The 13,274-nt window shown below is 52.1% G+C and overlaps 1 protein-coding gene across 4 annotated transcripts in view; it reads right to left on the bottom strand.

The window, feature by feature from the left end:
- LOC101870528 (opioid-binding protein/cell adhesion molecule homolog) overlaps positions 1-13,274 on the bottom strand; it is a 209,100-nt gene that overhangs the window by 90,947 nt on the left and 104,879 nt on the right. For 3 of the 4 annotated variants that reach the window (XM_034069551.1, XM_034069550.1, XM_034069552.1), the window contains exon 2: positions 6,173-6,257. In XM_034069551.1, the coding sequence (XP_033925442.1) occupies positions 6,173-6,216 (44 nt within the window). In that variant the 5' untranslated portion in view covers positions 6,217-6,257. Of the gene's footprint in view, positions 1-6,172; positions 6,502-13,274 lie in introns of those variants that run through there. The other variant, XM_034069549.1, reaches the window with a different exon arrangement.

Here is a 13,274-nt window from a genome sequence, read left to right on the forward strand (position 1 = left end):
AAAGCTCAGCATCAGCACAATTTATTCATCTGATCCTCCACCACAACAGTTGTTGTTCTCATTATCCTCCCCCATCCACGGAGTAGCAGACTTGGAGACCCATTTGTATCCCGAGGAACAAGTGCATCAAGAGAGTATAGTCATGGAAACAACTCGTTTGAAGCAAACCTTGGGATAGATACAGTCATCGGAAAACAGAAGTGAGTATTTTGCACTGAAGAACCAATCTCGAAGGGTTTCTGTCTGTCAGGGAAGACAAGACCTACGCAGCAAATCAAACCTGTAGTAAACAACCCATTCCAGGCTAAAAACTGTTGGCAGGGCTGTGGGGGAATTATTTTGCTCATTGAAAAAGAAGAAATCCACCCAGCACATCCTCACCCTTAAAAGCTGCTCACAAGGACACACGAAATGATAGTCAGTGAATGAGATATCCCTTATGAACTGCCTGCTCGGCTGCAGTATCTAAAGATTATCACTTAAAACAATATGTCCAGCTGATGTAAAAAGCATCCACGGTTTCGGGCTGAGAAACACAGGGAGGAGGCAAACTGTGAGAGCAGTCAAGGGAACAGAGGAAGTCTTTGGGAACCAGGAATGTGAACGACAGCCGCTGTGCCCCGGATTCATTCTGCAGCGTTAACACCTAATCCTTTTCTAGAAACAAAGACCCTGAGCTCCTAGAGAAGTGCGTGTGATCCCAGGGAAGGACAGCTATTACTGCCTGCAATCCCAGGGAGTTTATTATGCCTGCAAAAAGATCTCGTGTACCCTATAGAGAAAGGATTACTCACAGTTCAGTCTCATCCCCTGGAGCTGAGCATCACCACTTGGAGCTATTTCTGGCGAGTGGAGCTCAGAAACTTAGCATGGGGGTTGGCTTTGTGCTGGGCAAAAGGACCAGCAGCACAAGGTGAATGCCCCGAAGTCAGCCCCATAGTTCCTCCTTGCACAACACGACTGCGCTCCTGAGCAGGGACAAGCAACCTGTCCCTATGCAATCCTACACAGACCAGCAAGCCCCAGATGGAGACTCAGATTCAACCCATAGGCAAGGACAACAGGAGCTTAAACACAGCATCCCAGACTGTCTGGGTTCAAAAGGACCTTAAAGCTCATCCAGTTCCACATGGGCAGGGACCCCTTCCACTGGAGCAGCTGCTCCAAGGGCCTGTGTCCAACCTGGCCTTGAGCACTGCCAGGGATGGGGCAGCCACAGCTTCTCTGGGCACCCTGTGCCAGCACCTCAGCACCCTCACAGGGAAGAGCTTCTGCCTAAGAGCTCATCCCAGTCTCCCCTCTGGCAGGTTAAAGCCATTCCCATTGTCCTGTCCCTACAGGCCCTTGTCCAAAGCCCCTCTCCAGGTTTTATGTAGCCTGGAACCTGCTCTAAGGTCTCCCCTTCAGGAGCCTTCTCTTCATTCACATCCACCAGCATCTCTCCTGATGCCAGCCAGGCCAACATCATGGCACAAGGCTGCTCCAACCCCACCAGGGTGGGAAGGGACCACAGCCTGGGGAGGATGGACACCAACTGCATGGTCTCAGCATCACCACTCACCTTCATTCACCGGGTTGGGGTGGAGGGAACATTTCCACAACCCCCTCAACCTTTTCTCTCCAACCACCCATCCAACGGCAGCACCGTTACAGTGAAATTAGTGGGCATTGTAATTATAACTATCAGGAGCAGATAAGACAAGTTAAATACCAGCTACCCAGGGAGAAATTATTATGCCAGCCAGGAGGATCCAAATGCCAGAATCCGTGGCTGTAATTTCCCTGAGTCGCCAATTACAGCTCCACCACGCAGCGAGTTCTACCTTGGAAACAGCAGGTATATATTTAGCTGCTCCAGAAAACTTTTGGGGGGAAGGAGAAGGAGGAAAGGCCAGTGACGGAGCAAGTCCTCCTTAATCTGCTCCTCACTAATCCCCATACTTTTAGCATCTGCACACAAAAAGCAGACACTCTCTTCCCACTTCCCAGCATGGATTTAACAGCGGAGAGACGGGGCTGTGTTACTGCATCTTTTCTATGCTGGTTGCACTGGTGAGTGTCACAACCCCTATTTAACAGGTAGAAAAACTCGAGGGCTGGTGTTTTGACTGAGCAAGAAAGGGGGAAACCCCTTTTCCCAGCTTCCCAAACCTATGGCTAGAGCCTGTGGTCCTGCTCCTGCTGGTTCTAGTTTACTCAGGCCTCATTGTGTGCTGGGAAATCAAAGTGCAGTAGATTATTACACCTCCTCCCCCCATCCCAAGAAAACCTGAGCAGAATTGTCAGAAATAATTAAAACCATAATTGCAAAAATAAATGGCAGAGTGGCATCTTTATTCCAGCTTCTTAGTTTTAATTGGAATTGTTCTCATAGTCACTAATTGACAAAACAGAGCCAGGAGCAAAGTCTTGGATGCAAATGAGCAAAGCCACCCTGCTTGTCTGGTCTCCTTGGACAAGCAAAGGGGAGGCCAGAAGTGAATGTAAAGGAAGAGGGTGATTTGACTTGAAAATCAGCCCTTAAATGCAGGGTAAAAGCCTGTCTGCATTATTTATCCTAGATAAAAGCTTAGTTATTCAAGCCCTAGTTGCACCACCTGTGAAAGCTCATTTCTTCTCATCACCCTCCTCTAATCAAACCAGAGCTGTTGGCTCCATTTTACACATGGGGAAACTGAGGCAGAGAGCAAGAAAGGCATTCTTAAGTCCTTGTGTCCCCACATTGATAACCAAGGAGCAAACCCAGCACATCCCATCACCCAGCTACTCCCTCCAACCACTGCATTGCTCTCTTTGCCTTAAAAATAAAGCTCCAATATTTCTTAAACACAGATAAAACTATAAAGCCTTGAAATTTGGAGCAGCTGCTGGTTTATGTCTTTATGAACTGCACTGATGCCTGTTATAAAAGGTCGGCTTGCTGGCGGCACAAGGAATACGATCCCATTTACTCCACATCCCCCATTTCAGCATCAAGATGTGGTACCCGTGGCTCAGCCATTGCCTGCATCGCCCTTAGCAATGACAGCAGCAATGCTGGTGCTTCCAGCACTGCAAAGCAGTTGGGAAGAAAACATAATCCAAGGTTTCTAGCTAGGATCAACCCATTGGGAATTAGTGACCATGCTGGGACCTGCCAGCGATGCCCCTGCAGCATCCCAGGGGCCAGATGCCTGTGGCCCTGCGAGCTGCAGGGCACGCATCCAAGAAGCATCGTGCATAGCAAGCTGAGATCAGTGGCACTCTTCCCACAAGCAGAAACTTCATCCTTGTTTCCACATCAAATCCCAGCTGGGAAATGGAAAAATGACCTTCTTCAACCTCCAGTGTGCTCCTTGTTCCGTCCCATGTCCCAAACTGGTGGCTAATGTGGGTTACTGCTGCCACCTAAACATCTGCCCTTCTTTACAGCAGGTTTTGTGTTTCAGAGGCAGGTAGGAGGCAGATGAATTTTCTCTTTAATACTATACAGAGAATTTGCAAACTGCTTCAAGTTCCCGGGAGAGGAAAGGTGCAGGATTACTATGGGAATAGTTTGTTCTTACGATAGGAAGCAGTGAATTACCAACAATCTCTGCTTAAAACAGGGGAATCATTTGCTGCTGATCTAAGATGACCTCAAAGTCATTGGTAAATGTAGCCTTAGCTTCTACAAGGATTCCATTGAGCCTCCCTCGGAAAACGGGTGGAGAGATGGAAGTGGAAGTGCCCAAAATCCAATACAGGAAACCCACAAACAGCCTTCAGGTTTCCTCCTCCATCATGCGGTTCTGCTCTCCCTCACATCTTTCTGCAGTGCCATGTGTGTGCTTAAAGAGCTCAGCTTGGAAAGCAAAGAGCTTCCATCAGCCCTGCTGAATCCAAGGGGTTTACACAGCTCAGCCCTCCCTATGACCAGGTATCAGCAGGGTGGGAGAGGACCTGGCAAATCCAATCCCTGCCGGATTGCAGCTAATTCCACAAGTGTGACAGAGTTATAGGAGCTTTTCTGCTTGGTTTGAGCCCCACAAGTGCCATTTTGCAATGAGGACAGCAGAGGACACCGCATCCACTTCTACTATGGGTGTGCAGACCATTTGCTGGGTGAAAACCTTATTGAGGGCCCCACACTAGACACCTATCCAAGCATCATCCACATGGGAAGCCTGTCTGGGGCAGTTTCCCATTCCCAGCTCTCTGTGAGGTGTTTCAACATGATGATAAATACCAACCGCATCCTTGAGAACTCCACCTTTGGGCTGCTGCATCCCCAGAGCAGGGGATAAGAGTGGGAGAGAGGAGCTGGACCATTGGGAAACAGCAATGCAAGAACAGACTGTGGGCAAACGGGAACTGGAGGCCAGAAACCTGACTGCAGTAGGCAAAAGCTAAACTTGAGGGGGAAAGGGATGGGGTGAGAGTGGAAAAATCAGATGCCAAGCGGGGAAATGGGTAGAAAACGAGCGCTTTTGGGGCACAGCTTCCTGTAAGTCACACCAAAAGATGCAGTTTCTTATGGGGAGGCTAAAATAGCTCAGTGCTCCGGAGCTGGCTGCTTCACAAACATCCCCCCTTGCAAACAGCACGGAAAAGAGGCCAGAAGCTTTAAAATCTACATAAAGGAGATCCAAGTCAGCCCTCTGCTGGCAATAGGATCAGCTGGAGCTGCAGGAGCTGCCCCAGGAAGGGGCTCAGCACCCATCCTGCTCAAACCCCAGTGAGCATCCCCTTGCTCAGATGGCAGGGAAAAGAGCACCAAAGCCAAATGCATCTCTCAGGGGGTTGTGCTCCCTTCCTTACCCTGCCTTGCTCACTGCTGCTCAGGTTAACCATCCCTGCAGTCAGTTATGAAGAGGACACGTGCCCTCTGCAGTGCCATGGACCCCAGTTACATGGGGTGATGACAAGCAGGGCCCTGGCTGGGAGTGAGGAACAAGGATGTGCTGGGCACAGGCAACATCCCAAAGTGTGGAAGGCGCCATGCTGGGAGACCAACACCTCTCCCACATGGAACTCATAGAGCCTGTTTCCCATCATCACATTGTGCACTACCATTCCCCCCCCAACAAGGGGAAGCTCACCCAGCCCTCCCTGTGCATCCTCCATATCCAGGTGAATGGAGCATCCTCTGCTCCAGGCTCATCCTTGCTCACAGATTGCACAGCATGCGCCTCATCCCCGTGCCTGGCTTTGGGAAGAGCTGCTTTCTGCTGCAGCCCTATTCCTCCAGGTCTGAGCTCGTGTTGGGGTTACACACTGCTCCCTAATGCAGTGAAAGCAGCAGATTAACTTCTCCAGACTCCCTCGCTCCAAGCTCACACCCCTCAGTGCTCCATTCCCAAGTCACAGGCTCACTTTTCCACATGGATTAACCAGCTCTGGTCCTCCTGAAGCACACACAGCACAACCCAAAGCCCCAGACACGACCTGAGTGCCCATCACGCTTTGAGAAAAGGCTGGGCTGCTATCTGCTCATCTGACCACGCTTCCGTGATGCCTATTGAGAGCTGCTATCCGACACAGGCTAATGCACCATGTACACCTGTAACTCATTCAGGGAATAAGAAAAGGATGCTCTGCTCTATTGTGCAGCAGAGAAGTGGCCCATCTGCATAGAAGCCGCCTGCCTTTCTCCCCCAGCAAACAACCTAAGGTAAAAGCATCCATCAGAATTCATAAGATGCACCCCTGGAGTAAAAGATTGATTTGATATTAACAGATTCGTGCAGAGACTATAAAGTGATCAAGGCAGAACACTGACACCTCGGAGGCATCGCAGCCCTGGAAACCCACTGGCAATGCAGGCTGGCATCGGTGCAAGCAGCACAGACCCCCCCTTCCCTCCCTTCCCACACAGCCACACGCACCCAGAGACAACTTTGGGAGCGTCAGGCGGCACTAACTCGCTGTCTGCCACCTAACCCCCTGTGTCAGCTCCTCGTCTGGCACCCGCAGCCCCGACGGGAGCCTGCCAGCCCCACGCTGCAGCCCGTGCCCCATTGCCACGCAGCACCAGCGCATCGCTCGCCCCAAAACCACTAACACGGAGCATCCCCCAGCACAATGGGACACACATGAAGTCTCCACAAGGTCCCAGAACACTCCAGGAGCCCTTCACGGCGCACAGCATCCCCCATGAGCCTTATCCAGACCCCCCCCCCCCCCCCCAAGGCATCATTGCAGGTGCTCCTACCTGAGCGTGGCGCTCTCCCCTTGCCGCACTGTCACGTTGTCCATGGCTTTGGGGAAGGTGGCATCTCCGCTGCGCACGGGCACTCCTGCGGGCACAAGGAAGAGCAGCCTGAGACAGAGGACGACTAGGCACCTCCAGGGCAGGGCTAAGCACCCACCGACCCCCATCCTGGGCAGCAGGGACTTTTCCAACAGGCAAAAAACACACCCGACAAGGCCACCGGGAGCGAAAAGAGAAGGGGGGACAGAGAGAGGAGGGATGGGGTGCGTGTGTGTGGGGAAGGAGGGGAGCAAAACCACCGGGGCTGAGCGATGAGGAGCTCCACGGAGATCAGGAGAGCCCCCGGCAAGGCAGGATGCGAGCGCTGAGCCTGCCGAGCGGCATCCGGAGGGAGTCCCCAGTATCCTTGGGTGAGGGAGGAGGACGGGAGGGCCGGAGGGGAGGAGGAAGAGGAGGAGGAGAGAAGATGCAGTGCAAGAGATGAAGGTCACAGATGTGTGCCTGCTCCAGACGCTACTTTAAGATTCAGTTGGGCACGCTCTGCGCAGATCTGGCATCAAAAGTTTATAACCCAAGGAGGAAACGTGGCTCTGGCACGAAAGGGAGGGCGGCCATAAACCCAGTCAAAAACAGGGGAGTTTGCTTGTTTGCCGGCTGCTGCTCTTTGAAATGATAACGGCAAAAGGAAAACAAAGCCCCCAAAACACCCGAAAGCTCCCCAAAATGCCGGCTCTGTCGCAAGATCGAAACTTCCCCGCGGAGCTGTCGGCGATGTTCCCCCGGCCGGGCACGGGATGCTCCTCGGCTCCCACAAGTGGGTCTCCAGAGGTGTCCCCCCCTCAGCTGAGCAGTGAGGAGGAAGAGGAGGAAGAAGGGTGTCGGGGTCGCGGCGGCGGAGGCAGCAGCATCCCGGCCCGGGCGGGCGGCAGCATCCCCGGGCGCGCAGGCGGACTGCCCGCGGTTGTCATGGCAGCGGCTGCATCCCTGACCGGCGATCGGGCTCCCGCACAGCCCGGTAACACCCGCACGAACACACACACACACAGGCAGAGCCAGGCGGGCGGAGCGCGCTTCACCCGACAGCCTTTAACCCCCACTGCACCGCGCTCCCGCAGAGCACCGGCACCGAGAGGCTCCCACCAGCCCAAGGGACAGCCCCCCTGTCCCGTTAACTGCTTCAAGCCCGGATGCCTTGCACAGCTCAGCACCAGGATGCTGATCCCCTCCGCCACCCCAGTGCCCTTGTTGCATCTTTCCCCACATCCGTAGAATCAATCAGGTTGAAAAGACCTTTAAGATCAAGTCCAACCCTTCCCCAGCACTGCCAAGGCCACCACTGACCCATGGCACTTGAGGGCCTCGAATACATGGTGTGTGAACACTTGCAGGGATGGTGACTGCAGCCCTGCCCTGGGCAGCCTGTTCCAATGCACCCTTTGGGCAAGGAATTGCTCCTCAGCTCCATCTAAACCTGCCCTGGTGCAGCTTGAGGCCATTTCCTCTTGTCCCATCCCTTGTTCCTTGGAAGCAGTGACCAGCCCCTTCTTAGCTCCATCCTCCTGTCAGGCAGTTGTAGGGAGCGATAAAGTCCCCCCTGACCCTTCTCTTCTCCTGACTAAACCCCCCACAGGTCCCTCAGCCATTGCTCATCACACCTCCATCCACTTGGCAATGCACAGTTGGATTCAGGGATGGCTCCCCTGTGGCTGGGGGCCTGTCTGCAGGCAGGGCACTGAGAAACAACATCCTGTGGTGACCTATTTGCCCCACCAGATCAGGGTGCTCCAGGGGATCTCCCTACTCCATATCCCTGCTGTCCTCATCTCCTGACAGACACCCTTGCACTAGGATGGTTTTCCACCCCATCACTCCAAACAGGGTAGTGCTTGACATCAAAGTGCAACAACCCCTTCCCTGGTCCCCCTGTAGCCCCATTATGCACAAGTGGTGGTCTTGGAGACAGGCAGAGACCATCATTTACCTCCTCAAACAGCAACTGAGGGCACCAAGACCTCAGTGATCATCCACACACTTCCATCTCTGTGCCTACAAAAGGAAACCAACCTCACATTGCTACCTCCTTGCATTGTGCTGTACAGTTCCTCATCCCTAAGCCAAGATAGGAATGGTCCTCAGCTGGGTGCATTCCTGCTCAATGTAACATGCCCCTTCCGGGAGGAATATGACAACCAGTGAAAGAGTTTAAGCTATTTTGGAGCCCCAAGCACCTCCAGAGACCCAAACACAGCTTCTACAACTGACCAAGAGGTATTTGCAAGGGGTTTTCAGTGATCTCAAGCCAAATTGTCAGCATAAAAGATCCTCTCTATATGGCAGTGGGATGCAGAGACCCTAAATACACTGCTAGCCACAGGCTAGCACTGCAGAGATGCGTGCTGACTCCTGGCACCAGCTTATGGCTGCAGGCATGAGAGGGATGCTGACTGCAGCCTGGATAAATAGGACAGCCCAGGAGCCAAGGGAAGCGCAGGGAAAAGCACAGGGATGAGTTTTCTGGCTCTTCTGATAGGAAGTTGCCTTAACCCTGAATACACAAGTCAGCAGCTTCAATGCCAAGCATCCTTTCGGGGGGAAAGGATGAAGAAGAAGAGCACCCCATCTCCTTCCCAATGTGCTCCCACCCTGGCACAGAGGAGCCATGTCTGCTAGCAGGGAAGGAGCAGCAAGGAGTGAGCACAAACCCATTGCAGCTCCCCACAGTGAGACAGCCTGATCCTCCTCCAGCAGCAGGATGAGCTCCGAGGGGGAGGATGCTGCAGTGACCAGAAGCTGTGCTGGGTACAATAGTGTTCACCCCTTGAGATAGGAAGCTGTAGGCATAGAGAGCATGTAGCAGGAAGCCTGCCAGAGGGGTGTAATTTAGGAAAGGGGAGATTTAAAGGGGAAAAAGAGTCTGTCTGCCTCAAACGAGCCTCTGAGGAGGCTGCAGAGATGCAGATACATGTAAAGGCAAGGTATAAACTGACAGACAGGGAGTTGAACTGGCATATATGGTGCATCCAGAAGGGGAAAGAGAGGAAAGGGAATGTTGTCCATATTTATGGAACAGAAACCTAACAGGGTAGGACACAACAACCTGAGATACCTCAGTGAAGCCACTTAGGGTATTCAATAGCGGGTGCAGGCAGTCAAAGAGCACCCTTTCCTGCCTTGGTCTTCTGCCCCCCCACATCACAGCCCTGGTTAAAGCTACCTTCTAAGGGAGCACGCTGCCACCAAATGAATGGAACAAGCTGGGACACGGGAGAGAAAAGAGCAAAGGGAAAAAGAACTCGGAATCCAGGAGGGTACAAACCGCGGATGCAGCAGACATGAAAGCAGAGCCACTTCCATACCCAGACAGTTTGCAGACCAGAGGTTGCATGGGGTGGCTTCAGATCAGGTCCATGTCTAAAAATACCAGCTAGCTGAGAGGGACTCAGAGGCTGGCACAGGCCCTGGGGGCATCAGGCATATGGCAGTGGCTGATCCTGCTCCTCAGAGTGACGTTAACAAGCCCTGACCTTCTCTCATCATCCCAGAGGCTCAGAAAGGAACTGAGATTGCAAGGACAAGTCCCTCCACCTCCCAGCCCATTGCCAATCTCTGCTTTTATTAGTGGTGAGGTTTGGTCTCCATCTCCCTCCGAGATTTCTCCCTCATTGCTCTAATCAGGAGCTTGCAAATGCCAAGAGTCCAGGCTTGGAAGTAATTAGTGAGGGACCAGAGCCCACTGGGAAGCAGGTTGGTGGCAGCGCTGCTCCAGCATCATGCTGGGACCAATGTACAGCAACACTGGGCTTTATTCTGTAGCTTCCCCACTGCTCCAGGTTTATTTTCCCCTTCTCCACACACCTCTGGGCATGCTGGGATGCTCTCAGTCCATCTCCCTTAAGATGGATGCAGTGAGGGATGGAGACTGCAACAACATCAGGACCCCATGCACTTGGGTAACGTTAACTGCTCACCAGCACCCTCTGGGACACTGCCTCTTCCTAAAGGATACTGATTCTCCCCTCTGGCAGGTTAAAGCCATTCCCCTTGTCCGGTCCCTACATCCCTTGTCCAAAGCCCCTCTCCAGCTTTCTTCTAACTCCTTTTAAACCAGAAACAGAAACTCACATCTTAGGACCTTCCCCCAAGCACCCTGCCTAGGGAGAGGAACACTATGAAGCACAGCCATTCTTCATACCAGGACAGCAGCTTCTCCCATGGTGAGCACAACCAACCACTATGTTCTTGTGGGAAGTGGGAAGTGCAGTCCTCAGCAAGCAAAGACAACCAATTCTTAAGGAAAATAGAATGAAATACAGTTTTCTTTGCTTTTTTGTCATTTTTTCTCCCAAAAATGAACTTTGAGCCATTCACAACTAAAGGGGTTAATGCTGAACCCATCGAAGCAAAAAACCCAGCAGAGCTGGAGGGGAAAGCAGTCCTTGGAGGACCTGGCCTTGTTTAATCAAAGAGCTAATCCTTCACCCTCCAGCACTGGTGGAAGTTCCCAGATCTCCCTCTGGAAAGCCCAAAGGAGCTGTTTCAAAGCTCCTTCCCAGCCCCTGTCTGCAGAGGGCTGCTGGTGCTTCCCGAAAACCAGGGTCTTTCAAGGCATCTGTCTCCTGGGGCATGTGAGATCTCTATTCCTGAACATCCTGGCTACGCTATCTGGCCAAGATATACATAACAACTCCATGGTGAATAGAGAGCGCCGTATCTTGTTGGTATCCTGCTACGTGCAGATGGCAACTGGGCTCGGGGCTATGAGATTGTTAACTAATATCTTTCTGCACTACTATCCCCTCCTCCCTTTTCTCCCACCTCCTCCTCCTTTCCACCTCCCCTCTCTCTCCATCTGTCCCCATCCCTTCTCTTCCCCACCTTTTCTCTTGCACACTTGCAGCTGCTAATTTTTCCCCAGCGTATCTGGCACTGCCTCCAGACACCTCTTCCCCCACAGCCCTGCTTCTTCCTTTCCCAGTTGCTGCCAAACAGTCTCCATTCCTTTACCCTGTGCACACACACACACCGGCACTGCAGGGAGGCATAGAAACTCAGAGTGGTTTGTGTTGAAGAGACCTTAACACTCATCCAGTTCCAACCCCTGCCACAGGCAGGGACCCCTTCCACTGGAGCAGCTGCTCCAAGCCCCTGTGTCCAACCTGGCCTTGAGCACTGCCAGGGATGGGGCAGCCACAGCTGCTCTGGGCACCCTGTGCCAGCATCTCAGCACCCTCCCAGGGAAGAGCTTCTTCCTTATATCCAACCTGAATCCCCTGTTTCAATTTGAACCCATCACCCCTTGTCCTATCACTACAGTCCCTGATGCAGAGCCCCTCTCCAGCATCCTTGCAGCCCCCTTCAGATACTGGAAGCTGCTCTGAAGTCTCCACTCAGCTTCTCTTCTCCAGGCTGAAGAGCCACAAGCCGAGCATCCTCCAGCACATTGGAACTGGGGTGCAGCAAAGCATCCCCCCATTCCCCAGATAAAGCTTTGGGAATGCTGCTCAGAGCTGCACTGGCCGCTGCCCAGACAATGGCACACACACAGCTCTCCCCCTCCATCCCCCTGCCTCTCTCCAGCAGGATTTATTTCTCCCACTTAATTTTCCCAGTTGTTTTATCTTGGTTTATCTTCACACTCAATCAGGCTCTCTGTACAAAGGGAACTTTTATTTTCTCTGCTGTTACATTTAATGCATTTTATCGCAGGAATTTAGCAAACAGAAAAACACACTGAGGTAATTGTGACAAAAAACAGCTTATTCCTCAACCTGATCATGGTCGTGAGCTCTCCTGAGCAGAAAATGCAAACTCAAGACCCATTCTCTTCACTAACATCCAACCATGGGGCTGGTTTAGGAATGAACACCCCTCCAACACCATCATTGCAACATAAATGCATGGATAAAGGCTCCCATCTTCCATAAAACCCTTCCAGGAACATGTAATCCCACTTGAAGCAGAGGTGTATGCATCCCCAAGGCCAGGTTGGACGGAGCTTGAAGCAACTTGGTCTAATGGAAGGCATCCCTACCCATGGCAAGGGTTTGGAGCTGGATGAGGCTTAAGGTCCCTTCCAACCCAAACCATTCCATGATCCCATGATTTCATTTTCCAGCAGGATTTCTGACAACCATCCAAGATCTTTTTTTTATTCTAAGGCAAGCGAAATGTGAAGATTTCATTCACGATGCCAAGATTTTCTTGTTGTTGTTGCCATTCCTATTGGTATTTCGTGCTTTTGGGCATGTGTTCAGCTCTCATGCGGTCTTTCCCTTCAAACCCAACTTTCCAGGGAAGAGGCTGGTGGGGGGGGGGGGGGGGGGGGATCACAGCCATGTGACATTTTGCTTCGGTGCCAAAACATTTCCATATCAAAACACGCCAAAGTTCAGGCTGCTCCACCAAAACAGCACAACAAAACCCCACTGCATTGATAGTCCTTGCAGGCATCTGTCAAAGAGATGCTTCCAGCAAGCCTGCATCACTGGGAAGCAGAGGGGAAAATCAGAGCAGGGCAAAGAGGAGGGAATTGGAGGGGTTGGAATTGGATGATCTTAAGGCCTTTTCCAACCCAAACTGTTCTATGAGTAGGGAAGAGAAAGAAAGTGCAGGGCAGGCGATTACAGAGATATACCAGCTTCAATACCAGCTCAAAGGATATGGCATTTCTATAGTGGGGATGCTCAGGGGAATGGGAACATGTTATGCTGCAGCTCAGGGGTGACAGAGCCCATGTCCCACCCCAAGACAAGAGCAGGTTTGAGGTTGTGAAATGCCCCTTCTTGCTCTGAACCCTCAGTTCCATCCCCTTATGGCCTGAAGTCCTATTTAGAAGCAATTCAGGTTACGAGTAGCAGGGGCAGACAAGCTGCTCTTGTTTCTAGCTCACTGCACGCGCCCATTGGCATGACCAAGCATGGGGCAACACAATGACCCTATTTTCCCCAAAAGCCACCTCAAAAAGCCCCCCCTATCCCTATAGCAAGCACAGGCACTGCCAAGCAGAGCAGGAACATTTCTTCCCTCTCCTGCCAACATTACAAGGCTCATTTCATCGCTGCTTGCAAAGTGTTTTGCGAGCTCTTAACTGAACTAATAAAAG

This window comes from Melopsittacus undulatus, chromosome 15 (genome assembly GCF_012275295.1).
Source record: "Melopsittacus undulatus isolate bMelUnd1 chromosome 15, bMelUnd1.mat.Z, whole genome shotgun sequence".
In the NCBI taxonomy this organism is placed as follows: domain Eukaryota; kingdom Metazoa; phylum Chordata; class Aves; order Psittaciformes; family Psittaculidae; genus Melopsittacus; species Melopsittacus undulatus.